At 37.4% G+C, this 27,474-nt stretch overlaps 1 protein-coding gene across 30 annotated transcripts in view; it reads right to left on the reverse strand.

The window, feature by feature from the left end:
- Positions 1-27,474, reverse strand: part of DLG2 (discs large MAGUK scaffold protein 2) — a 984,854-nt gene that overhangs the window by 178,667 nt on the left and 778,713 nt on the right. For all 30 annotated transcript variants that reach the window (XM_036384308.2, XM_036384333.2, XM_036384316.2 and 27 more), the window contains one exon: positions 18,348-18,450. In XM_036384308.2, the coding sequence (XP_036240201.1) occupies positions 18,348-18,450 (103 nt within the window). The remainder of the gene's footprint in view (positions 1-18,347; positions 18,451-27,474) is intronic.

Raw genomic sequence — 27,474 nt, forward strand, 5'->3', positions numbered from 1 at the left:
TTCACAGTCTAGAGAGAATTAAGGATGAATGCATTTAATATACTATAAATAATTTTAGATTATCTAATAGGAAAACCTAGATTTAATTTTACTTACTAAAAATCTAAACAATAATTGCATTATTATATATTAATGTTGTCTATTTATGTATTTATTGCAATTTTATATTAGTCGTTTAAAGAACTTTCCTGTAACTAAACACATGACAAGCCACTGATCATGAGAGAACCATCATGAAATCCTTGTAGTCTCATGGCATATCTCCAAACATGTAAATCTGTACATCAGCTCTGTAAAATGATGAGATGCAAAGCTGGACTTAATGCCAGCAATGACACTGGAATGGGATGGTATCAGGGTAATTTAACTCATGTTTACATTTGCTGAATTGTTGAAAATTCAATCTTTTCACTGTTATTACAAAAAATCAAAACTAAAAACCAAGCTATGTCAAACCATGACACTGAGCCATGACTGTAAGGTGTTTATATGCTGCAATGAAAATCTTTGATTTGAAAGACCCAATGCTTTTATACAGCAAGAAGAAATCAGATCGATTTGTCTATAGGAAAAAGCCAGTGAAAGCAGAGAGAGACAGGGTATCAGAACTAGGAAAGAATTACATGTGTGTGTGTGTCCACACACTTGGCGACTTCTTGTGTGCCCATGGGCTCTGCAAAAGACTGTCATTGACTTGGAGGAGTTTACTTGGTGGTATCTTCTGTAGACTCTTTCCCCATGCAGCATTTTGTCACATTTGTCACCTTATGACATTCCTGTGGGTGTAAAGTCCTCTGCTGCCCTATGCCCTCAACAGAAGCAGCCACGTCCCCCTGGACCATGGCACAGCAGCAGCAGCAGTGCTCACCAGCCTGAGCTCCCCACTGCACCAGACCTCTACCCCAGCACTAACCACACACAGGGCTTTGGACAGTCCCCTGGACACTTCATGCACTATCTGGAAGACCTCCCTACCCCTATCTGGCCCAGGACACTGGGTATGTCATACTGACCTCATACTTTCTTTCAGGGAATCCCTAATGCTTACAAAATCAATTTGGAGTATCTCCATACCGTTTTCACTGTTCAAGTCCTTCACTTTACCTGTACTACATGCAGAGAAACCTGACATATTTGGACAAAATCACCTGACTGCTCCCTTGGGATATTGGGCTGTCTTTGCTATTTAGTGGTTTTTGTCAGCTATCAGAGACACCCAGAATTGTTGTGTTTTTACAATGCCTTACTATCAGCTGTAACAGTACAAAAAAATCAATCCTAAATTTAATAAAATACTGTCCCATAAATGAGAACTTCACAAGTCCCAGCAGCCTTTATCACAGACATGAAGAAGTAAATCTCCCCAGTCAGTAAGAATACAATGAATACTCTAGAAATTTATCTTACTATTTAATATCTAAATTTCTTACACAAAAGCAATTGAGGACTTCTTAAATAGCATTGTATAATAATTCCCAGACAAAAACTGCATTAAGATAAAGTTACAATTGAACATACATATCAATAATTTAAGGTAAAATACATTACAGGGATATATATATTTAGCCCCAAGAAAGATTTACAAACCCCAGAAGTTTACAGATCTGGTTATAATGAAAAGAAAAACAAGGGAGATTAAAAATTGGAAGTGTGAAAACAGCTGCCTCAGAACAGTGAAATATGATGGCCACTATGAGAGGCAGCATGCCTTTGGCATCAGACCTATTGAAAATACTCAGTTTTCTAAAGAGAAACATTCTTTGTGTAATTCTTTGAATGCAAATATCATATGGCAACCTCTGTTGAAGAAGGCACTCAAAAAATCTGGCTTCCTGTATTAAATAATTCAAGAGATCTATTAAGAAAACTGTTTTATAATTATGTTTACTTATTATTAAAAAACTGTTTATAAACTAAGTTATGTCACTTTTAATAATACATTGCTGTCTTGATATACACATGAAATGAAATCTCAGCTTTTGTCATTAAAACGCCTCTCCTTATGGAACAATTAATTGCATTTCCAGATTTGTTAATTTTCTGCTTGGAAAAAAATATAGACTATACTCTCGTTAAGCTAATGGACCTAGGACCCCAGGTCACATGAAATAAAAAGATTTAGGGGTCCTGTATAATCTGAAGTTATAGAGAGATTTTTAAAATTGCACACAATTAACTGAATGCATGAACATAAGGAAACCACTTAAAATCATGAATTATTCTTGTACTTAATTAATGCAGGACTCTTGTCACCAAAATACATTGCCAACCATGGTGCTCACAACCATTATTTATGCTCAAAGACAAGCTAAAGATCAGCTCACTCATGTAGTGCATACTAAAGATCAAATAAAAGCCTGGCTGCCCAGCAGATCTCTGAGTACTTTACAAATGAAAATGGACTGATACAACAATCATTGGACATGCACAGCTTCCACTGAAGTCACAAAACATATTTTAGGATTAAGCCACAAGGATTAAGTCAAAGAGCCTGTTTTTGCACATTACTCACCAAAAGATCCCTTGGCTTCCAGACCCAGTGAGCTCAGCAGGGATTCTTTGGTGAATGGGAAGTGCTGAACAGGCTTCTCATCAAATTTCACAATGATCTTATAATCATGCTCCATTACGCCTTGCTACATCACACCTTGTTTTACAAACAATGCCATATAAAGGACCAAAGTGAACTGCAATACCATAACAGTAGAATAACCTAAAGGAAAAAGGTGAAAAAACCCCAACCCAAAACCTTGATAAGCAATGCAAGTGGTAGAGTTAAGCAGAACCCACGATGCCTGGTTGTCAATCTTATGCTTTAATCGCGAGGTCAAGAGGCCCTCTTCTGCTGTCATTGTCACAACAGATCATGAACTGAGAGTGAAAATCTGTGGGGAAACAAGGAAAAGATGTGAAAGCACCTCCTTGGGCTTGGAAAAAAACCTCTCACAGAATTCTCCTTTATGACAATCATATTGGAAGAGTCGAGACTCATGTCTTACACACAAAGTTCCAGATTACTCTGAAGTACAGGAAAAAGTGATCTTTTCTGCCCAATGATAAAAGCCCAGGCCACTTCTGCAATGAAAAGGAGGGGGAACGAGAGAAGAGGGAGAGCTGGGAGGGAGAAGGAAGGGAGAGCCTCAGAGAGCCAGGCTTGTCCCTCCAACCAACAGCTGAGGGACACTGATCCCTTCTGCGAAGCTGGAGGCAGTTGCCTACATGGCTTTCCAAGGCTCTGGAACAAACAAAAGAGACAAAGGGGTTTTGCAGCCCTTGCCCTCCAAAGTGCTTTCCCCTTGCAGGCCCAGCACAGTGCCTGCTCCATGCTCTAAACCCCTCTGTTTCCACAGCCCAGTGGAAAATCTGTTGTTTGTGTTAGTGTTTCACTGCAGTCAATTTTAAAACTGGTTTTGCTCCCATTTTCTCTGGGAAGAGGAACAGAAAATTGAACACTGCATTCTTTCCTGTACAGAGCTTGAATATGAGACTATTAAAGAACCTTAATACTATTTTCTTTTTGAATATATTTACCTATATTTTTATTTTTTAACACTACCTACAACTTTCTTGCTGGCATCCATTAATTATTTGGATTATCTGGAAGGCATTTTGTACCTTCCTTTGAGCTCACACATAGTTTTCCAGCCATTATGTTTTTAATTTCACATGCAGAATTTTAATACATTGTCTACTGCAGCCATAAATCACTTAAATGTGTTAGAAATGAGATTGCTCAGTAATTGCCATTTTATTTACTATCCCGATGTAGGCAATTTAAGTATGACTCAGTTTTCGAACTTAGAAACAATGTAAAGAGACTTAGGAGAGAATGCAGAACAAGTGCAAACAGCAATCAGCAGGCATTGTTCTCAATTCCATTAGGAGTAATGTTTTCTTAAAAAAAAATTACTAGGACGACTTTGTGAACTGAACCACTTGTGACTCGATGCTGTTAAGGTCTCAGTAACAACAGCTCTCACCTCGTTGTTTTCCAGATCTAGAAATGCTAAAGGAGACAACATACAACATACCTTGGAAGTGGTAAAAGAAGCTGAGAAATATGTTGTGTTCTTGTTCAGCCACTCTCGGTGAAGAGATAAATACACTTAGAGATTTCAAAGGCAAAATCTCTCCTAAATATAGGAACGGGAATCTACCCATGTGACAATGCAATACCCTCCAATTTCTCCACAGAAGTTAAAACTCTATTGTAAGAGGCAGAGCAGTAACACCAGTGGTAAATACTGACTTTTCTGTAGATGTTTTCTTTCAGTCTCTTACCATAAGACTCAACAGACATCACAGTATCACACCTGGACATTTATTCACACAAAAGAGAAATATTAACCATTTGGTTACTATGTTTGGACCCAGATTTGGACAGCCTACAGCCTTCCTGTGCCAAGCCTTTTCTACTGAGTGTATTGGCCTTTCCAAAGAGAGAATATTAAACATAATAATATTTTTACATCTATATATATTTTATGCCATCTAGAGTATACTTGTAAAATTTTAAAATATACTATAATCCATAGTATTAGTAGTATACACACTAGCAGGCACATTGGCTTTAAGTCACCTGAATCTGGGTGGAAGGAAGTAAATATAAAATATTTATCTCTATGTTTATTTATCTTTGTTTTCTTTCTCAGCACCCTCAGACTTTCCACGACTCTCTGTGGTGCCTACAGACTTATTTTGAAACATCACAGAAAAATCACAGACAGAAGCATATCTAGAAATGCAATAACAACTTACAAAGCATAAACTGAACTTGTTTCCTGATGGGGGTAATCTGCATCCCTTTTTCAGAAGGGCATGTTTACCAGAATTGATTTCTCTCCCTAACTTCTCCTAAAATGATTGTATTTCTGACAGTCAACTGACAGTATTGGCATTTGGAAAATAGTTCTGCTGTGCTCCTACACTTCTCCACTCTAAAGGCCAGGAAATGAAGCATCTTATGGGCTCCTGTTTACATGATATGCTAAGGAAAGTGACCCCAATTCAAGAAGCAGAAAGTGTTGACGTTAGATATCCCAACTTTGTAACACATAACACAAAAGCACTTTCAAGTTGAAATAATTTGGACTTTTTCTGAATTCCTATGGTTTTGAAGCAAGGTGTTTCATTTGGCAGATGAAAATTTCTGTGGGAACCATATGGCTTTGTGAAAAAGTCCATTTAGTACACCTCCCTGAGTTTCCATTATGAAAGGATTGAAGCAGAAAACAGATAACCATTTTCTTCAAAATATCTTGGAGGTGAAGGCCCAGATCCAGCCAGGCCTGCCCTTACTCACATGCTGAAATGAGTTCCTTTGTTCTAGAACCAATGATGTTTCATTCCCAGTACATTAAACTCACCTTATATGGTCACTTGTCAGACATAATGGATGCAATTTTATCTGAAATAAAATATTCATGGGGAACACACAGACAAGACAATATGGCAGTTACTGTACTCAAAATAATCAGAATTTTCCTTTGCAGCAGTTATTTCCATCATGCTGCAGATATTTCTCCTCTTCTTGGGTTATTTTATGACAATCCTGAATGTATAAAACTTTTGAGCAATGACATTAATTTAAGAATTCTTTGTTCCAATGCAGGTTGACTCCTAACACTGAAACTTACAGTTTCTGTCCAATAACTAAGATTTATCACTTACATTGCTCTCTCTTTACTTCCAAAACATTATTACTGTCTTACCTGTCTGATCCTTAAAGGTGGCTGAACTAAATAACAATAAGAGAACTGTGCAAATTCAAGGACAGAGTTAGTACCCACAGCCTGTCAGAACCTCTGCTGTCCCTGTGGGCCTGTTCAGTACACCTCGCTTTTGAATTTTTGAATCCAATCAAGAATGATAACATGAACTATTTCCTGGTACTCAATACTGGGAAAGATTAGAATCATAGAATGTCTTGGGTTGGAAGGGACCTTAAAGATCTTCTGGTTCCAACCCTAATGCCATGGGCAGGGACACATTTCATTAGAACAGGCTGCTCAAAGCCCCATCCAACCTGGCCTTGAACACTTCCAGGGATGAAGCACCTAATCTGGGGAACCTGTGCCAGTGCCTCACCACCCAATGAATACAGATTTTCCCCCTATCATCTAATCTAAACCTTTTTTCAGTTTAATAAGCAACTAGAAACCCATCATAAAGAAGATACTTACCTTACACTGAGTAGTCTTCTTTTATAAAGAAAATGAATTTCTAAGATACATGCAAATTTCAGATTATTTTTCAGAAATGCAGGATATATAATTGCAGAGAAGAAAAATAATGCAGGTACATTACTCTTGGGACACAAGCTGGACTGGCTGTGCATTACCCTCCAAGACATGTAGGGAAATCATTCTGATCCAGGCATTGCTTTGATAACTTACATCAGAGGCTGCTCAAAGGGTTAAGGAGGTGAGGATCACCACACAGAATTTTGCACAAATACACAACTACACATGTGAAAAACAATGGAAGGTTTAAAAGAGAAATACTGAACAGTATGGACACACACACACATAAAAACCCCTCTTAAAATCGCCACCGAAGTTCCCTAGAGGAAAAAACTTCTAGCACCCACTTCACAAATGAAATGACAGAACACCGAAGTATGAGGGTTTTCCATCTCTCTCCCCTGTCCCCATTTCACACTCACTCCCTGTTGCCAAATTTCTGTATCTGTAAGCCAGCAAAATGCCTACTAATCTGAGTCTCTCCAAGAAAATGAAAAATTCTTGTCTAGGAGGCGTATGCATTCAACTGAAACTAAAGTAACCTGACTCATAACGTGTGTTACACATTTCTTGGTGTGTTTAGGCACCAAACAGCACTGAAGCAACAACTGAAGTCAGTATTCAGAAGTTTTGTTCAAAGTTACCAAAACCTGAATTTTCTGCATAATTCTTAGCTGTAGATCAATTTAAAGCAAATGTGCTTATTAAATGAAGTGCTAAAAATAATTATTGTAAGTGCTGAAAGTAATTACTGCTTGGGTTAGTCTCACATATTTCTCTTGAAAACTGCAAAGGAAATTAGAATGTCACAAGAAAGTCCTTCAAGATGTCTGAAAACAAACTTTACTGAAAAGTGACTTATCCCAGGCTTCTACGTCCATGTTTAAGCTACAAAATATAGTTTAACTGAATTTTATGAGAAGCAATCAGTCACAAAATATCAGGATATTTCTATTTCAGAGCATAATTTGAATGCATAGCTTTGAAAACATTAACTATAATATTGTTGAAACCATATTCCACCCTGAAACCAGGGGATAAAGTTACTTTCTGTTCAAGATACTAGAGCTGCTAAAAGAAGATGGATTCTCAGGTTAAAATATATGGACTTTTTAACTTTGTAGATAAATGAAGTTGTATCTTTAAACACTTCTTCACACTCAGCTGTAGTTAAAACCTAATTTAAAAAATTCCATTTACTTCAGCATTCACTTAAATTTCTAATACAGCCATTATACAGTAACCCATACAGGTGAAAGAGGGTAAAATCAAAGATAATATGTATCTTCAGGGCATTTTTCTATTGAGCAAAAGTTTTCATAATCAAAATTAATATTGAAAAGAGAGGTTTTTTTGAAGCTGACATGACATATGGCATTATTTCAGTGTCTCTGCAGTTAATTAAGCATTTTCAATGAGTCTGTAATGAAGTACTGAGATTGACAATGAAGTCTAAATCTCATTCTTATTTCTCTTGTCAGCTGCCATCTTCACGGTCATGAAAAGTCAAGTAATGTAAGAAAGAGTGACGTAGATCAAGATCATGGAAAAAGGGGGAATTAACTGTGGAAGCAGCTCGGTAGTAAAGATTTTCAGAGGCACTGAGTTGACTTGATGAAAAATAGTTTTATGCCAGGCACAGCTTAGAGTATGATCTGAAGCTGTTTACCTTATTACTTACCCTTCACGAGCACTGACCGTCTGAGAATGTGCAGAATATGATAGCTGTGATGAGATCTCTTGCAGATATACTCTTTACCCTTTAAGATAGCTCTTAAAATCTGGCCCTGTGGATCCCAGATTCCAAAGGCTGCATGAGTGTTTATGTCTGTGTGTCAGTGTGCATAGAAGTCTACTCGAAAAAATTTCTGTTCTTAATAATGCCATGGTCACCTAAACATCAAATGCATCTCAAATCAGTATTTTTACTTTCACTAAAGATCCCACATATACCACTCTCAGAAGGCAGAGGTCAGAGCTAGAAAGGCACATGGAGCATGGTAACTATTCACTGCTGTAAGTGAAATCCTTAAAAATGCTGGGCATGCAAGTGCAGCAAATAGGAGTAGAAGATCGGAATAGATCTTCCCTCTACCTCATTGTCCCTCTCTATTTAAACATAAACACTTTGTTTCATTTCTCACACTCTGCTGTCATTCTCACCCATAGGGAATAAATTCAAATTAACCAACCAATTATCTAGCGTTTATTGTCTTGTAATTTCCTATCTTGCCTTGAAACTCTTAAATTTTTTATTTTTCTACTGGAATCACAACTTTTTCTGTGATTTTTCCCATTTTTCTCTCCCTCCAACAAAATAATGACTTCACTAACTCACCTGAAGAATTATTCCTGAGAGAAACTCTTGGCTAGCAATAAACCAAAGGCAGAGAACTCCATGAGATTTTTTCTGGCTTCATTAGTGGTTCACCTGTTGAGCTGGGGAAAGCAGTTTGATGTTTGCATAGCACTTTCCAGTAGCTGCTTTGCAGGGATACCAGAAGAGGCCTATTCATCTTGCCTTAGCTTTGTCCATCCAGCCTAAGTTAGTCATCGATATTCCCTCTACTGGGAATATGAGACCAGACTCACCTCATCGACAAAGGCTGAACGACCTCAGAGAGAATTACATCTTGACTGAGAGACCTCAGGCAAGCAGCTCAGCCAATGGCCTCTTTTTAAGAAAACATTACTCTTTTTTTGTTTGCTTTTTTGTTTTTGCTTTTGCCTAGCTCTGTATTATAATTAAAAGCATATCCCTGTACGTGTCAAGAACTATAAACTTTAAAAGTAAAAATCATGAAAGACTGTCCCTAACACTCACTGAGAATTTTGTGCTGACAGCAGCCACAGCCACTGGGCCAAGAAAATCCCTGATATGCTTTTGTCTCCTGTGATATTTATCAATGCCAGCATAATGCTTGTCATTTTATATCAGACTTGTTATCTTTCCTCATCATGAGATCTTCAGAAGCAGGTGACAATCTCTGCATCCTTTGGGAAAATTTCTTCCCTGTGTATCATAGATTCAGTCACAGAATCACAGAATGGTTTTGATTGGTAAGGACCTTAAAGATCATCCAGTTCCAACCCCCCAACCCAGGGACACATTTCCAAGAGACCAGGATGCTCCAAACCTCATCTAAACTGGCCTTGAACACTTTCAGGGATGGGACATCCATAAAGTCTCTGGGCAACCTGTGCCAGTGCCTCACCACTTTCTCCCTTGCCGGAGTTTGCAAGCAAAAAAAGTAACACCAGAAACTCTCTCTCCAATTTGTCTAACTAAATGCTGACACAAATGCACCGTGAACTGGCAGGATAGATTCAAAAGAAAAACTACTAATTTTTTTTCTTTTCAACAGATTCAAGAGAAGGTCTGCAGGAAACACCAGGAGAATATACTTTTAATTTCAAATGGAAACATTTTACTTGCTCAGTATTTTTACATAAATTACTGCAAGGAAAGGTTAAATTTTAGTATTCATATTTTCAAGGGACATAAGATGAACACCCAAGGATTGTACAGAAGCTATATATTATTATTTTAAGCACATGATCATTGCTAATATTGACTACATTGTGGAATGTCAGCCAGTTAATGAAGTACTTTGTATTTTCAGTCATGTCTCTACATGAAGTCATTCACCCGAAGGCAGAAGAAAAACAGGTTTCTAGTGAGTTTTTGAATTCTAATATACTAAAATGTGTTAAACTGTTTGGATATAAGAATACTTTCCTGAAGAGCCTTCATCATCTTTAAAAGCCCAAGCAACCAGGGCCAGCTATGAGTTATATAACAATCTCTAAAACTGAAGTTTGTTAGTTACCAGGAAGACTAGGAAAGGTAGTGGCAATAGGATAGGACAGGCTTATATTAACTGTAAGAAAAGAAGGAAAAAACATCTGTCACTGAAAGTAACTAAGAAGCAGAACAACAAAGAAACAAACCACGTCTTTGCAAAGTGCAAACATCAATGCGGAGGAAAAGAGAACACATTTTAAAACAAATAGACAACAATAAATAGGAGCTTCTCAGGGTCATATGATATATGAAAGGATGCTGTTGTGAAAGAATTTAAATAGAAAAAATGTTGACATGACTTATCACCCAAAAAGTAAAAATTGAAAGTAAACACAAAACAACTTCAGCATTTCAAATGCATTTTTCCAGATGAAAATCACAATAAAAAAATTGAAAGAAGAAAGAGATTAAGAAAAGAAACACTGGAATGGGTTCAGAAATAATGTCAACCTTATTCTGGTTCTTTAGGGAATTATCCTTGGGCCCTCCGCTGCTTACTCAGAAAGGCCTGGAAATATCCATACGTGTCTTTGCCATTGAAAGAAGACCTTGTTTTATGAAAAAGCTGTCAGGTAAGGGCAAAAACAGAGTTTCAGTGAACTCTAAGACAGGGAAGAAAATATGGAACCACCTGTAGGCTGTATTTACCAGTTAAATGAGCAGCTGCAAACATGAGTCCTGTTGCAAAAAAAACCCAAAACCTACTCTTTATTTGTATTCCCAACCAAACTTATTAACAAACCTCAAGAAAACAGTAAGAAGTAGAAAATACTGAATTTCAATTAATAAATTGTCAAAAGAAAGTAATTAATAATCTCCAGCAGGAATTAACAGATATGCTCTTTCCATGTGTACATAAATGTGACTAAGCACAGAAGGCTGTGTATGAACAACAAAAAACTAAGCAAGATCTCCACTTCTTATGAAGCTTAAAGGACTACAGGAAAAAAAACTCCCAACCACATAACTTCATGTTTTCACATTTAAGATGAAAAGAACAAAAGATGGGTTTTAAAAGGAAACCATACTTTCCCTGCACAATATTGACAACTGTTCATTCTTCAATGAAGAATGTACTATTTCAAGGAAATTTGAAGCCAGCTGATAGAAACAAGAGCTAAATATGGTTGAATGAAAAACTAAGTACTTAAAATGAAACATTCATGAAAATGGGAATTGAGAAAGCTCAGGAGTCTGTAAGGAAACAGCAAATACACTCTAGCAGACAAGGATGACTACATTAAACACAAGTGAATCTGCAGAAAAACATTAAGAAAATATATCCATAACTTGTTTCATGCATAGATGCATAGTGAGTGCTGACTATTTTAGAAAAGACAAAAAAAAATTCTTCTTTTATAAATAAAATATTTATGTTGTACAGGTTTCACTATGTAACTCTACTAGGAAAGTGATCCTCAAATTTAACAAAGGAATTAAAATGTAACCTTTTGTGTCTTATGGGAAGCCTATTAAGGCTTGCCTTTACAAGAACATTTGTAATCCCTGGTGCTTCAGCTGTGGCATTTGATGAGCCCCAGAAATATCTGTCAGTGCTGGGGCAATGTCCATGAACGCAGACAGACTCACTCAGGGACTAGAGTTAATTTGCAGTAAAGTGGAAGCTGTGGTGAGAACAGCTCAGGCAAACAGAAAGGAAATGCTATGAGATAAGAAAATAATTTGCAAGTTTATCAGGGAGATTTTTTAACCATCCTTTCCATTTTAGATATGCTTTAGGGGTTTTTTACTTGAAGTAAAGATATTGTGAAACTTGCAATGAAATTATAAACTTAAAGGCTTTTCTTCAACCTTGTAAAAATAAAAGCAGCATATTCTAAATAATATGCAGCAAATAGAGGCACTAAAGCTAAACCTAAGGCAAAGATCTTGCATGGCCAGACAAGTTGGTACTATATTGGCACTTGCGCATTTTCTAAAGGGTAACAAAATTGTATTTATTACATCAAAAGAAAGGCAGAAAATACCAATCCTAACATTTAACCCTGTACATTAACTGCTGAAATAGCCTGGAGCACTCAAGGATTAGTTTTGAACACAACAAATACCATTTGGTGTGCTAGAAGTTGTTGTGTATTGCAGCCACACAACCCTGTTAAACATCTCCACTAACACAGAAATCTCTGCAACAAAGAGGCAATTTCTTGCTAAGTGAACTCTGGAATTTTTGTTGAAGCAAAACACGTTAGAACTACAAGAAGGGAGAAACAGTTTTGACAGCATCATCTGTCATGCCATCTCTGGCAACCTTCAAGGCCAGATTGGATGGGGCTCTGAGCAACTGATGCAGTTGAAGATATAAGATCATGGGTGAAGGTTTGGAGCTAGCTGGCCTTCAAAGGTCCCAAGTAAGGGAGGCATGGGCCTGCCATTTCATCAGCTAGAGAAAACCATTTACTGTTCTTCAACACAGTAAAAGATCTCTGTGGGTAAATAAGAAAACAGTAGAATTGGAGATGCCACTGTAAAAAAGAGGGGGAAAAAGAGCCTTTAATATTGCTATTTGAAAGTCTCTTACATTGGAGAACTCTGGTGCACTATCAACTATTATCAAGGAATGGAGATTTGAAATAAAAATTTCTCTAGTTCTGGAACAATGCTTCGTCTCTTGTGATGTCAAGTAAAAAAAAAAAGGCTCAAATACAAGGGGAAAAATATACTATCATAATGTTGAGTTTTGTCATTTGTATTACTCATTCTTTCTCAATTTTCCTAACTAAAAAATGGACCAAGCTTCTCAACAAAATTCACTCACTGAACTTCAGCAGGACAATCTATGAAACATACCTCTAAACTTTTTTTTGCTTTTATTCATTTTTATAGTGGTGGTGTTTTCTGCCTGAGGACAAGGAGAGGATTTTTCACCCCCCTGGTGAGTAGGACAGTACTCAGGGCAAGTATCACTGCGTGCTTGTCCTGGTCTTTCTCTTCTCTCTAAGCTGCTGGCCACTGTTGGAAATTGGATCCTCAGCAAATGTGCTTGGTCAGATCCAGTTTGGCCATTCCAAGATTATGTTCTGCTCTTTAATGCACATGCATGAAATGTAACTCTAATATCTTGCATTCTTTGGCAATTGGATACAGTGGCTTCCAGATGAAAGCCAACTGCTGTAATGCAACTTTATCCAAGTAATTAAGCTATATTCCTTCTTAACAGCTGGGAAAAGGGAGTTATAATATGGCTAGTCACATTTCAAAGTACAGAAGTAACCAAGGCAAAGATGAATAAGTACAATTATTTTCTTTTTCTTCCGTATTTTTTATCTACCTAATTCCCACAGCAGCTGGAAAGGTTAAATGTCTGCATCAGGAATCTATGTGACTGTTGTACCAAAAGAGGAGACAAGTGTTAGTACTCTGAGGCAGCAACAAGGAATAAAAAAGGGGTAAGTGCTAAAAAATATCCATCACCTCAGAGACCTTCAGAAGTTACTCTTGGATTTTTCACCTGGTATTTTCAAAAAAGTGAATCTCAGCATCTGCAGCTCAGGCAAATGTGTAAGACAAAGGGTACTTTTTCATAAAATCTGGGGCTGCTCAGAAAAGTTAGGTCTATTCCAACGTACTATGGAGCCTCTCAGAATTAGGAGCAAAAGAATAAAAAAGTAAATTTAGTTATTAGAGCTTCCAGGAGTTGCTTAGGTGCAGTTCTTCAAAAATTCCTTCGGCTATTGCCTGCAGAGACAGACACTGCCTCTCACAGTGTCTCTCCCCCTCACACTCTTTCTGTATCTAAAGCTCGGCTCCTCAGCTCACAAGAGGCACCGAGCAGCAGCTCACTCACAAAGAGATAAAGCACAAATTCTTTCTCTGTAATAACTTTTTAACCTCTGCAGTGCCAGCTGCTCTAATCAAACTGTAATCAATGAGCTCTTCAGGGAGCTGGTTAATCAGCTCGCTTGAAGATTGAAAGCACATGAAACTTCCAATTGGTTTAACACTTTTCCAGGGACTGTTGTGAGGCAATAGCTGCAGAGGTACTGCAATGCAGCACAGCTCAGCTTGCAGACCACTGACACAGAATATTTTTCAAAAATCTTAAGGCTACACTTCACCTTTTCACACTGCTGTGGGGGAAAGGAACATGAGCTTTTGAGACTAAAATGTGCAATAAAGCTTTTTAGCAGCTTTATTAGGAGACTAGAACTCTGTTTGTCCCCATTCCCAAGCTGTGTCTTTCAGGACAAATTGTTAATATTTCAACCAAAGTTCCCTTTTCTTTAAAAATATACTGTAGCTTAACTGAAAAATTGTTGTTTTCTTTTTCTTAATTCCTTCCATACTGCACTGTACTTGCAACTTTTGCTGTTAAACAGCAAAATATGTCCTGAAGAAAAACCTGGAAGTGTAAAATGTGTTTCCCTGTGTGGTATATATTCCATTTTAATTTACACTTAATTGTTTAGTAGGGACACACTGCTCCATCCTAAGATTATTTTCCAGGCTCAGGTTTTTATTTTGCATTTACTTTGTATCTGTGCACTATTTTAAAAGACATCTGAGAGTTGTTGAGCTGTTAAGGAAAGTCAAAATGCTTCTGATTATTAAGGAATTGGAGTACAAAGCTAAATATAAGTGATTGGTTTGTCTTCTAAGTTTGTTCTAGGTAGCTTTTGGTCCCTAAATTACCTTTAATCTCATATCAACCACAGGCAGAAGATGTGAGTTTCACAAGAATATGAAAGGTTTCCTTTTTGAAGCCTGTGGGGACTAGTTATGAAACCTCCACATAAACTACATCCACAATGATTATTAAGAGATCATGATGCTCAACATTCATTCTCCCCCATTTACACAATACATGTGTACATAACATACAGTACACAGGTTATTTTCAGTTTTTTTAATAAAAGTAAGGAGTCACTAAAAAAGCCCAGAGTTTTAGCTGCTGTTCCTAAATATGTACTTCTACTGCTGAGCTCTGATTTTTTTCAACTCCAGAATTTGATTTCCTCTTGCTCTTAATAATCTATCCCTAATTTTGCTCACAGAATTTAGATTTCTGTTTGGATTTTCATAATGCTTTGCCTCTTCTGTTTCTCAGAGAGAAGACTGGTGAGTGTAAATGAGGAAAAAAGAGACTGAAGAGCAAAACTGAGGAATCGGTTCTCTATTCCTTTTATTTCCATTCAACAACTTTGCATGAAATCACTGTTTGTTTCTTCTATCCTTCCTTTATTCACAATATCTGTGCTCTTTTACAGCATTCTCACCCAGACCACTTCCATCTGAGGGATGAGCAGTGTGGTTCAGCTGAGCACCATCACCAACCACAGATCTGAAAGCATTCAAAAAAATGTTGTGATGCTATTCCGTTTTGTCTGAGCTCATCTCTGCATTTGTGCATTCCAAACAGGATGACAAAAAAAAGCACCACAATACTGATGGGAAAAGCTATTCAAATTGATGGCAAGCACTAGGGTTTGTTTTATTTTTTTTGTAGGAGTTACCACTCCTATGAGATTTTTTGTCAAGTCTCTACACATAAATGTGAAGGAAGTTCATATGAGGCTTTGAATGGGAATATGTTTGAAACAAGGAAAGGGACATTTAAACTTTGAAAGCTGTTTCTATAATATTTACCTTATTTTTCCCACAGCATAGCATATTATTTAGTTTTTGAGAAAATACCAATAATCATACTGGAAGCTTTCCTTCACTGCATAAAATAAGCTTTTTCTATTCACAATTTTAATTGCTAATCATCAGCTTGCTTACAGTATTGACTGGTACTTACATCATCATCACTCAATACCTGAAATATCAATAGCTAAAGGGTTTGTTGAATGTTGGCTTTTTTTTTTTTTTGCAACAACATCTAATGGCTTAATAATCAAAGACATTTAAAAAAAGTACTGATTAACTTTTGTAGTGACTATTCTTAGATCTCCCCAGAAAAACCTGAAGTTGTAGTAACAACTCAGAACTTCTAGTGTGAAAATGGAAGAAGCTACCAGCCAACTTAGCTTATGTACTTTACTGGATTTGGAAGGATTTAAAAGTGAGAAGCCCCTGAGGGAAGGATAGCTGCACAGTTTTAGGACTATTTTATGACTACATTCCAATATATGCAACAAGATAAGATATAGTAAATAAGAAATCAGGTACAAATTTCAAATAAATTTATACCTGACTTCTTATTTCTCAAAAAAATAAGTATTTAGTCTCATATAGAGTGTGTTTGTCTTTCTGTGTAGCCTATAAATCTTTATATAACCTTTTGTGAAGATTATGTAACTCTTTAGAAGTTTTTTCATCTTTCTTTGTTGTGAGGGAATTCTCAGGAAACAAATGTTTCATTTTACATTTGACTTATGCAGTTTGCATTAACCAGTATCTCAGATTAAAATTAAATATTTCAGCTGTAACATAACACATGCTGGACAACTATAGGCAACAACCCTCTTTAAACTACCTTTAAAGATTTAATCATTTACTATAAAACAACGAACTTTTGGGCCCTGTTCCTCACAAGCTTTACTCTCAGTGATGTGTTTTTAGCTATTTGGCAGAAACAGAAAACTGGCTTTGCTTCACTGACAAGAAGTGATGCAGTTGGGGCTAGTCTGCCCTCAACAGGGGCTTTGGTGAATGGAGCAATGACACAGAATAAATAGAATACATGGAATAAATATCCAGAATAATACCTGATGGATTTCATCAGTATCACTTGAATTGTATGTTCACCAAAACTAAATTTGATACAGGACTGAGCTGCAAAAATGTAGGGTACAAATATGTCAACTAGAAGTTCAATCCTAATAGGAAAAAGCTGTCAAGTAATGTAATTTTTTGTGTATTAACAATGGCACGGAACAACTGTGACACGCCACTGATTGCTACAAGTACCCAGACACCATGGTGATAACTGCAGTGCAAAATCACCAGACAGCAAACAAGATTGCTGGAACTAATAGGAACATGGTTTCATTCAGAGCCCAGTGCAGAGCTCTATCTGTAATGGAATTGCTTTTCAATACTTCTTTGAAATAATGCTGATTATTACTCATGCATTTTTATATTAATATGTTCCATTTATTTAACTGAAGATAGACACTTTCAATTTCATTTGCCCTCATCTGCCCATTTCTAAGTTGGCCCTCTTGGCCCAACCTATTCTGTTTGGTGACTCAAGCACAGATAAAGTAACAAATGGATGCTTGATTCCAGATCTGAAGCACAACTGTACATTTGATTAAAATAGAAGCTCTTTTTCTACTTGATTGCTATCATCAGGATCCAAAGAAATTAAAGAAAGTATCTATTGGATAAATTCTGGAAGTACTAATTCACTTCCCTAAAAAAAACTGACTGACTGAGCATGTTATTAGAGCAGTTGTTTCACCTATGAGACTTGCATATCTCCTAGGCTGGACACAATCGGGCAGAATCATCTTGTGAATTGAGCTAGAACTGCTTCCTGAAAAATGATAACACAGTGCCAGCAAATCTTCACAGACACTTGTACTTGCTGAATTAATCTGGCAAAGACTTTAATGTAATAACTACCGAAGAGAAAAACCACCTTGAGTTCCAATCAGAAGGCAATATTCCTCTCTCAAATTCCTTGTGAACCTCAGATAGTCATCTGGGGCACTGATCATGGACAACAAGGAGTCTTGTCCTTTTATTCTGGACCCCAAATCAATCAGTGCCTACTTCTGCCCACTGAAACTAGCTTAACTTCTAGAAAGCTACATATTTGACGGCAAAATTTGAATGAGATGCATCCCACCTTAAATGTCTTGTATTTTGCTGAACTTCCTGCTGATGCTTTTATTTAGAAAGCTGTCATTTTCTCTAATAAGTAGTTGTTATCCAGGCCTAATTGCCCTGAAGGTACAAGGATGCTGTCATCCAAAAGTAATAACAGGAGCTCTACACATCCTGCAGGAAGCATTTATCCTTGTCTAATTCTAATCTGACTGTTGGAAGCAATGTCAGCTCTTCCTGGCATTTCTTGTCTCTCTTAACCTATCTTTTGCACTACCTATTTCCAGGAAGAGACTCGAAAAGAACATAAAACGATCACTAATGAGGATAAAATGAATAACTAAGTGTTGATTACTGTGTTGTTATTATATGCACACTTAAAGAGTGCTCTGTGACAAAAATACAGCCATTTCCTTGGGACAGAATTGCCACTTTGACCTTCATTCCAGATGACTGCTAATGATAGCTGGGAAACTTGCTACCTACAGCAGCCTCACCCTGTTAAATGAGTGGCTCCAGAGCACTCCTCTTTTGCCATGTGCCTTGCAGGCGGTTGTTTCACTTACCCTCTGGCTGGTATTGTGCTATGATGGTTACCGTCTGCCCCGCTCCTTTGAGCGCAGCCGCAGCCTGCTCGTGGGTAGCACCGCGGAGATCAATGCCGTTCACCTGCGCAGGGAACCGAGACAACAGCAGCTATGAGCAGCTTGACATTACACAGGGAGACAGAAGGGGGGTTCTAAATATCCAATGGATGTAAAGGTCAGATGGATGCCCAGGTGCAGAAGCAGAGTACAAAATCAAAAAGGCTGAGAGCAAACTTCCTATGACCAGCAAAGAGGACACACACCAGTACCACTCACCCCATAGTTTGACTGTGCTTATTCATGCATATTCTCTGACCACTATTTTTGGATGTTTCCTGCTCTACTGAGTTTACATTTCTGGTTATCTCTTCATCGAGCAATAGCATTTAATATGTGTAGTTCAAAAGATAAATCTTCAGTGATGCTTCAAGGTCACTGAAGAATACTGCAAACAAAGAAGCTGCTCCTTCAGTCAACCTCTGCAGGCCCAGTCAGTAGCATCAGGAAACCCAGAGATACATAGAGCATGTCTACCAAAAGCTGCTGACTGCAGAACTTTTAGAGCAAAAACCCCATCTACTGTTTTCTGTTCATGCAATCCCTCTGACTATTTCCTGGAAATGTCCTGTATCTTGCACACAGCAGCAATGGAGTTGCTATCAGTCACAGCTTCCTCAACTCTGGCTGTCCAACATCCACACAGCTTTCCATATGGTTTCTTTTTCTCAACCATTTTTGGCTGCACAAGAAATAGAAGAGGAACAGAGTAGAATGAAGTACGAAATCCATCCCTAAAACTCAGGGGCAGTTTCACAACTCTCTGGATTTCTTTTTGTGATACATACTTTGTCAGCAGCATCCTAAAGAAGAGACAGAATTCACATACAGATTTATTAACTGATCCAGTAACTTGAATCCTGCTTTCCAGTGGGAGCATTACTGTCTGGCTGTATTGAAGTATGTGAGATTTCTTTTATTTACATATTATGTTTGCATTTATGTGTTTGTTTATCTTATGTATTTATCTGCCTTTCCTCTAACTTCTACAGGTTTCCACTTGATAATATTTTAGTGAAGAACAGGAAAATTTTGATATGTAACAACCTCAGCAGGACAGAAATCCAATTCTGATTATTGAGGAAAAGAAAAAGAAAGGAAATAAAGGGCAGGGAGAGGAATGAGAATCATGCCATATGAAGCAAATATGCCGAAACACTACACCCAAATCCTCAGCTAGAGCAAATATTTGTGTTTATGTTTACCAAGTACTATTGCAGGATGGCTAAGCATATATTAAAAAGGAAAGTTTTTAAAATTTAAACAACTTTTTAAGGATTACAAACATAAATTTGATTCCATAGAACTTTTTAAGTAACAGCAATTAAGTCTGTTATGAATATAGTTATTTGGCTCAATAACATTTAGAAACTGACCCATCTTAACTTGCTGTCTTTGATCAAACTTTAGAGATTATGCTGTTTTGAGAACACAATTATTATTTACCATGGAATCACAGAGTCATAGAATAGTTTTGGTTGGAAGGGAACTTTAAAGCAGCTCTGCAATGAACAGGGACATCTTCAACTATACTGTGTGGCTCAGAGTCCTGTCCATCCTGACCTCGAATGTTTCTAGGGATGGAGCTCCCACCACCTCTCTGGGTAATCTGTGCCAGTGTCTCACCACTGGTATCATAAAAAATTTCTTCCTTAGTTGCATGACAAAATTTAGTCCTTACCAGTATGTAAACAACATTTAGATTATTACTATTAGAAAAACTAATTTGTGATAGCATTTATATAAAGCCCAGGAGATACCACAACTTCTGATCCAGAAGACTGCATGATGCTGTAGAACTGATGACTGTACACAGAAATTATGAGCATGGGGCAAATACAACATGATAAGCTTCATAATTTAATACAGGAGTTGTCCCATCTCCCTGGGATGTTATAATGGCTGGTAGAAGATTTCAAAAAAATGAGCCAAAGGTTCAAAAGCTTTCATTAAAGTTGTACGCTGAAACCTCTGGGAAACACTCACTGAAATTCAGTCTAGGAATATATGACCTTAGAGAGCAATAATTAAGTGCATTCTAAAAGAACAAAAGGAGGGAAGCAGAACTTTCAGTGCCATAAAAATCTACCATATTTTAATCTGCAACAGTGAAAATACATAAAGAGGAAGATGATTTCAACTAGGACTTTGAAACACCTGTTGAGAATACCAGCTTCCTGTAAGGAGCACAAATTAGGGTATTGCTGTAGAAAAAGAGGTGCTGTTACCTACCTTTCCTCAGTCCTGGTGTTATGACACTTGATGCTGCATTGCATTGAGCACAGATGTGCCAGCACTACAATTACTCAATAACTAAGCACAAAACCGAGTTTTATGAAGTGTGAGCAGAATTCCTAAATTTAAGAACAGTGCCTGTATCATGGCATAAAGGAAACATCAGCCTTGATTCTGTGTCTGAAGAAGACAACTCTGAAGCCAAGTAACCTTCCCTTTAAGAGATAGCTTTGTTTTTATCTGTGTGCTTTTCCCTTTCCTAACTGAAGTCCTTGATAGAGAGAGAGTCCCACAAAAGCACAGGATGATCTGAAGAAAAGCTTAAAGGAACACTCCTGAATTCCTGAGTTCCTGAGCTGGGGAGATGGATATGGATTATGTCACCTGGTCAGCATGAGAAGGTCCCAAGGAAAAAAAAATTAATTTTGTTCAGACTTGAGCTCAAAGACTATGACAGGACACAAGACTTTCTTAAGCAATATAGGAAAACATTGCAGTGGTCTGTGAAGTCATGTTAATAGTACAGAAGATTTAAACATCACTAAAAAATCCCAATAATCCCTCTATAGATAAAAGTAGAGAATGTATGAAAGAATAAGGAAATCACATGCTTATTCTCCTCCTCTGAGAGACAATAGTTCTATGCTTCTGTGAATTAATAAGGACAATCCTAATAACACATAAACACTGTGAATATATGATAGGAATTTCACTTAAGTTGTTATACAAATATTTTTCACTTCTCCCCAGAAAAACAAGAAGCCAGCTGAAATGAACATTTCAGATGAAATGGCAGCTGACTACTTTTTGCCCTTTGTCCCTTTGGTCTAGAAGAAATGATTGCCTAAGGTGCAAACACAACACATTGCAGTGAATGAATTTTCCTGAAATTAATTTCACTTTTATGTTAGGATATAGCTGGTGATAGACACTTGAGAAGACTTAGAGGCCTGAGTGGCTGAAATCAAAAGAGCAAGGAAAAGAAATGTCAGAGAGAAAATAACACATAAATTCTATCTTCTGCAATTTTTATCAAGATCATAATCAAGCTAGGCAAACCAGATTAAGCAATATTTAAGAGAGAAATGCCCTGACCACATTTAGGTTGCCAAAACAGTGATCTCCCTCTTGGAGACACACAGCTGCAGAAAAAAAAATCAAATAACCATTGCTAAATAGGGAAGGAGAGTTCTGTTTGCATGTTATTTTATTCACCAACAGTGACAGAATCTCACTGTAGGATAATAGGTATTACATTTAGAAATTACTTATTATCTAGTCTGACTTTGTAAAAGAAAAAGAAGAGTAGATGCTAACTTGATTTCTGGGTATCATTTCCCCCTATTTAAAAGCAAATATAATCAGCTCTCAAACCTTCTAGTTGAAGGCCAGCATATTCATGTAGCAACATTAAATCTTTATGAAAGGCACCATTAGTTTACATATTTTAATCAAATTTTTACCATCAGACCAAAATGAACAAGAATTTGGACTGAATAAAATAAATAACACTCTCTCTTGTCTCTTCCTCCAAAGCAATCTTAATTTAATGTCTCATAAAAATTGTGTGCAGTAACATTTTTCCCTGATATGATTTCATTGCAAATTGTTAAATCTGATTGAAACTACCGCTTTTAATTAATTTTACATAATTTATGTGAAGAACAATCATTAAAAAAAATTAAAAATCAGAAAAAGGTGCAAATGTGCACAGGAAAGTGTAATAAATATCAAAGGATCAAAGGTGTTTTTATTATTTATTTTTCTTCTATAATAAATGGGCTTGCTTCCTTTAGAATGCATTATACAATAAGCAAAGTAGCTGTTCTGAGCTTGACTGCACAGCCCTGATGTCCTGGCCCAGAATGAACTTGACTGCACAATTTCTGATGCCTAACTCTAAAATGAATTTGACATAATGGAAATAAGAAGTGCCTGCAGCTTCTACTGAAGTTTGTCTCTTCTGTGTTTCGAGCTGGCAAAAAGCAGTTCGAAAGCTTACAAACAAAGAGGAGTGCTGCAATAGAAGATTAGAGTTGAAAACTCTAGAGTCAAAACTAAATTGAAATGGAGAAGAAGATGCAACAATAACTCACAGTAATTACTGGGCCTTTGCTTTTGTTGACTCTAAAGCATGATCTTCTTAATTTAATACTGAATCATAATTGAAATGAAACATCAGATTTACTTTTGGCATAGACTGAGCTCTTCTAAAATTGGAAGAGTTATATTCCCTCTAAAATATTTGAGTGGCCCATATTAATAGAAATTTGATTGTATTCTGAACAGACTTGTTGCAGTTTGGTTGGCTCCTAGAAACTGAACATGATTTTGATGTAGGTTATTCAAATAGAATATAATCTGGTTTATTTTGCCATTTCTTTCTTTAGGCCACCTTATTTTGTGTTCATACTGTAGTTAAATGAATACTTGGAACCAAATACCTCGTTGGATTGGAAAAGAAAGGAAAAACATATAATTTTCCTGAGGAGGAAACATAAAGGGTTTCTTTCCTTTACTTCTTTAAGTTGTCACTGACATAGTGCACACTTTTATACACTAAATTAAAAGGTGAAGGAAAGGCTTTTCTTTTACCACAAAACAAACAATAGAGCAGAGTTTTCAAATTCTGTCTAAATTCTTCTATTTGTTGAAATCATAAAATAAGAGCTTTTGGTGCTTGAAAAAGCAAACAGAAGTCTGAATAATGACAACTGTTTACAGCCAGAATTCACATTGTTTGCATTAAGAGAAGACACAAAACTCCCTATTTTCTCCTTTAATTCTGCACATGATCAAGTATTGTCAAGCACATCATCAAGAGATGAGAGGAAAGCTGGGCCATGCTCTCCAGCAGTCCTGTTTAGTCACTGGGAATGTAAGACAAGGAACATTGGAAAAAACCCATTAGGGATGATCTGCTGTGAACATGTCTGAGGAAAACCTTCCTCACAAGCAGGTGGAATAAGCACTCTACACAACGGCCCCCAATACTCTTGGCAACCGATACAATCCACCAAAAAGCACAATTCTAAGAAACCAGGACATGCTGCCAAAGTACAGCCTTTCAGCAGCTTTTTGTAAGGCAAAGAAGCTGCACATCCAGCCTGAGGCCAAGGCTCTGCTGGAAGAGCTGGGGAAGTAAAAGGGGCTCAGCACCATGGACACTCTGGGACATGGCTGGGGGGTGGCACCTAGCAGGGGAAATGTTGGTATGGGACAGCCTTTGTGTTCTTACTGAAAGGAAGGAAGGGAAGGAAGAGGTGGAAGGAAGGAAAAGAGAGAGAAAAAGAGAGAGAGGAAAGAGAGAAAAAGGAGGGAAGGAGGGAAGGAAGGAAGGAAGGAAGGAAGGAAGGAAGGAAGGAAGGAAGGAAGGAAGGAAGGAAGGAAGGAAGGAAGGAAGGAAGGAAGGAAGGAAGGAAGGAAGGAAGGAAGGAAGGAAGGAAGGAAGGAAGGAAGGAAGGGAAGGAAGGAAGGAAGGAAGGAAGGAAGGAAGGAAGGAAGGAAGGAAGGAAGGAAGGAAGGAAGGAAGGAAGGAAGGAAGGAAGGAAGGAAGGAAGGAAGGAAGGAAGGAAGGAATAAAAGAAAAAGAAAGAGAGAGAGAGAAGTCTTCACTCTCCAGCTTTTGTTGTATTTTCAGGCTAGATTTATTGCTTTTCTCCCACTTTCTCGATTCTGATCTGTTCTGAGCCTACACTTTCTATTGTTTAGTTAGAGCAGCACAGAGAAGCACAGTGGTTTTCTCATCCTGAACTCTGCTGAAAACGCAGGATCATGTCCCATCTGCTCCCCTCCATGCCCAGCGAGCTCCTTCTCTGTTTTTATGGGCCAGCAATTTCAGTGACCTTTTCAGTTTTCCTTGTCTGGCTACCTTAGAATTACAATTTTTGCCTCTGGTAAGCTGGTCTTTATGCTCTGAGGAGCTGGGCATTCTAGAGGCAAATTCTTCTCTCTTTGGAAAACAAGAACCACTGTGGGGATATGAGTTGTATCATGCCTTTTTCCGCCAGGAACTTTAATGAGGCAGCTAAGCCAAAAGAAAGGGATATCAAAACATATTTGGAGCAGGAAAAAAAAAATTATATTCTTGAAGAGGTGTCTTGTACACACTGCCTTTTACAGTAGGAACCAACAAGATTTATGACTCACCAGACCACATGAATCATTCCAAACAGCACCTGTTAAGCCTAGAACCATAGGCAAAGGCTTATGTTTTAATCCAAAATGTACAGAAATTTCAATACAAGATCTGCTTCCCATGTGATTGTAGCTTTTATGAATGATGCCAGATTTGCAAACTTTGAGACTGAGATAATTTCACTGAATGACATCTTAAGAGCCATTTCCCCTCAATTCATCAGAATTCCTCAAAACTAGTTTAAAGAATAAAACTAGTTTAAGAAGTAAATGACACCTTGTGAAAAGGATGCATGGACTTACTGAGCCTTAATGGACATGAGAATTATTTTATTCAGATCACTAAATAGCTACCAGCTTGTTCAAGTACCCACTGAACTGGAGGTGATTCAGCAACTGCAAGGTGATCAATGGAATTTTGTCATATTACTAAATGGTAAAGTCAAGATGTATTTTTTGCATATTGAGCCAACTGGTATTACCTGTGAAAAATACCTGTTGGAGTACTATACTAGCTAATAACACCAAGCCAGTGTCTATCAGCTCATTTAAAAATAACTATAACTAATATTTTTCATCCATTTTATACATGAAACATCCATCAAATACAATTGTTAGTAAGAGTATTCATTATTGTTAAAATGGAGAGCTCATAATTAGCTCTTAAATTCAAATCTAGTTGCTACTTTTTAATTTTTTCTCCTTCTGTGTGGTCGCTCAAAACCCCTTATATTCCTACTATCACCTAATTTCATGGATCTCACTACAGTGTCATCTTTTCGAGCATTCCTTCTCCTTTGCAGTTCCTGCTCTCTTTCTACTCTGAATTGGTAAAATATCAAACTGTCCCTCCTCCCTCCTACAGCTTTTATTCACACACAACTGTTACTTCCATTCACTTTCCTGCCTTTCTGAAATATCTCTCTTTCTCTCTAATTCTGTTTTCAGCATTTGTATTTTCTTGTCTCCTGCTCTCATCCTTAGTCATTTAGACATGCCCCTTTTAGTAGCATTTATTCCATATACCTTGGTGCCCATATACATCTAAAGAGGTATTTTTCCTTATTCAGTAACTCAATTCAGTTTCCTAAATTAACTCTCACATTTGCAAGCACAAGTGAATGGATATAACTAAGCTGGCGTTTTTCAGTTTTACTCATAATGTCACAGGGGTTTTGCTTCACATTTGAATTTCAAAGGATAGTATAAGCAGAAATAATGATTGAAACTCTCTTGCTTCTGAAATGAGGTAAAGGTTCTCATTTTAACAAGTTCCTTATACCGCAAAGATGATAAGAACTTAATTTCAGCTGAAGCTAACAAGAAATAGATACTCGGGAACTGAAATAAAAAGGCAAAACAATTTTAGAGTCTGCCTAGAGACAGAAGCGACCCTGAGCACTGAGTTAGAGATTAATTCAAAAATTGAAATCCTTGTCTTGAGGTGTTTGATCAATCCTTGCTTGATAGGTGTTTTCACATTTCCACATCCAGAGAATGGCTCTGAGGCTGTCAGAGGTGAGATGGCCATTGGCTTGTGCCATGGCAAATCCATACTGAACTCAACCCAGTGACCACGAGGCAATGTGGCTGAAGGGTAGACTGTCAATGGCTGAAGGGTAGACTGTCTTACTGGAATGAGGTAAGTAAATGTTCAGTGCTCATGTTTCATATTAAAACTACCTGAATCACAACATTCATAATTTATTTGCGGTTCTACAGATGAAGATTATGACACAGACACTTTGAATAGACAAAGCTCCATACTATCATATAAACCATGTTTTTTATAACCAGTGGAAAGGAAATAGCTCTTGTATTCTCTGAGTGATTTTCTTTTTGCTCCCATTCTGATGGCTTGCTTGTTCAGATTCAGGGTATATCTAACTTGTTTTTTCAAAAAGATCTCAAAAATCTCCTCGCACAAACTATTGCAGATATCCCTTCAATACCCTATTTAATGGATGGCCAATTTCTATTACTTTACAGCTTGTGTCATATGATAATTCTTTTAATCACTCTGAAACTGACTGAGCAGAATGGTTCCTGAAGACTAGTTAGTTTGAGCACAAGGCAAAAGTCCAGCCTGGGGCAAAGCTCTGTATGAATAAAGCTCAGGGATTTTATCCATTGTGTCCAGCAGTAGCAGCTTGGCTTTTACTTTTGCACTGTTAGCCTGGCAGTGCAGCAACACTGAGGGGTGAAAACCTTATTACAAATCTTCAGTGTATCAGATGTGATATAATTCTGCTTGACAGTGTTACACCAAAATTTGCCAAGTCAGAATGTTTGAACTGAATGTGCACTCCTCCTTAAACTATAAGGAGCTGAAGAGCAAGCAGTCTGGCATTAGACCATTTTTTCTCACTGAGGCAATAGTAAAATGAAGATTTTAGAGGCAACTGATGATTTAATCACAACAGAAATATAGAGCCTCTGGTCTAGGCCAATTTACTAGCTGTATATGACACAGAACTGACAGATCTGATAGCTAACACCCTTGGGGGAAAAAAAAGATATACCTTATTCAAGAGAATTGTTGGTATAATTTATTAGCTTCTGATCATGTGCTTGAAATGTGAGAGTTAAGTTAGGAAACAGTTACCGCATCAAGACAATTCCACTGTACATTACAGATTGCAGGAAGATGTGGGTGAAGAGTTGTGGTGGGGAGAGA

Source organism: Molothrus ater, chromosome 2 (genome assembly GCF_012460135.2).
Source record: "Molothrus ater isolate BHLD 08-10-18 breed brown headed cowbird chromosome 2, BPBGC_Mater_1.1, whole genome shotgun sequence".
NCBI lineage: Eukaryota > Metazoa > Chordata > Aves > Passeriformes > Icteridae > Molothrus > Molothrus ater.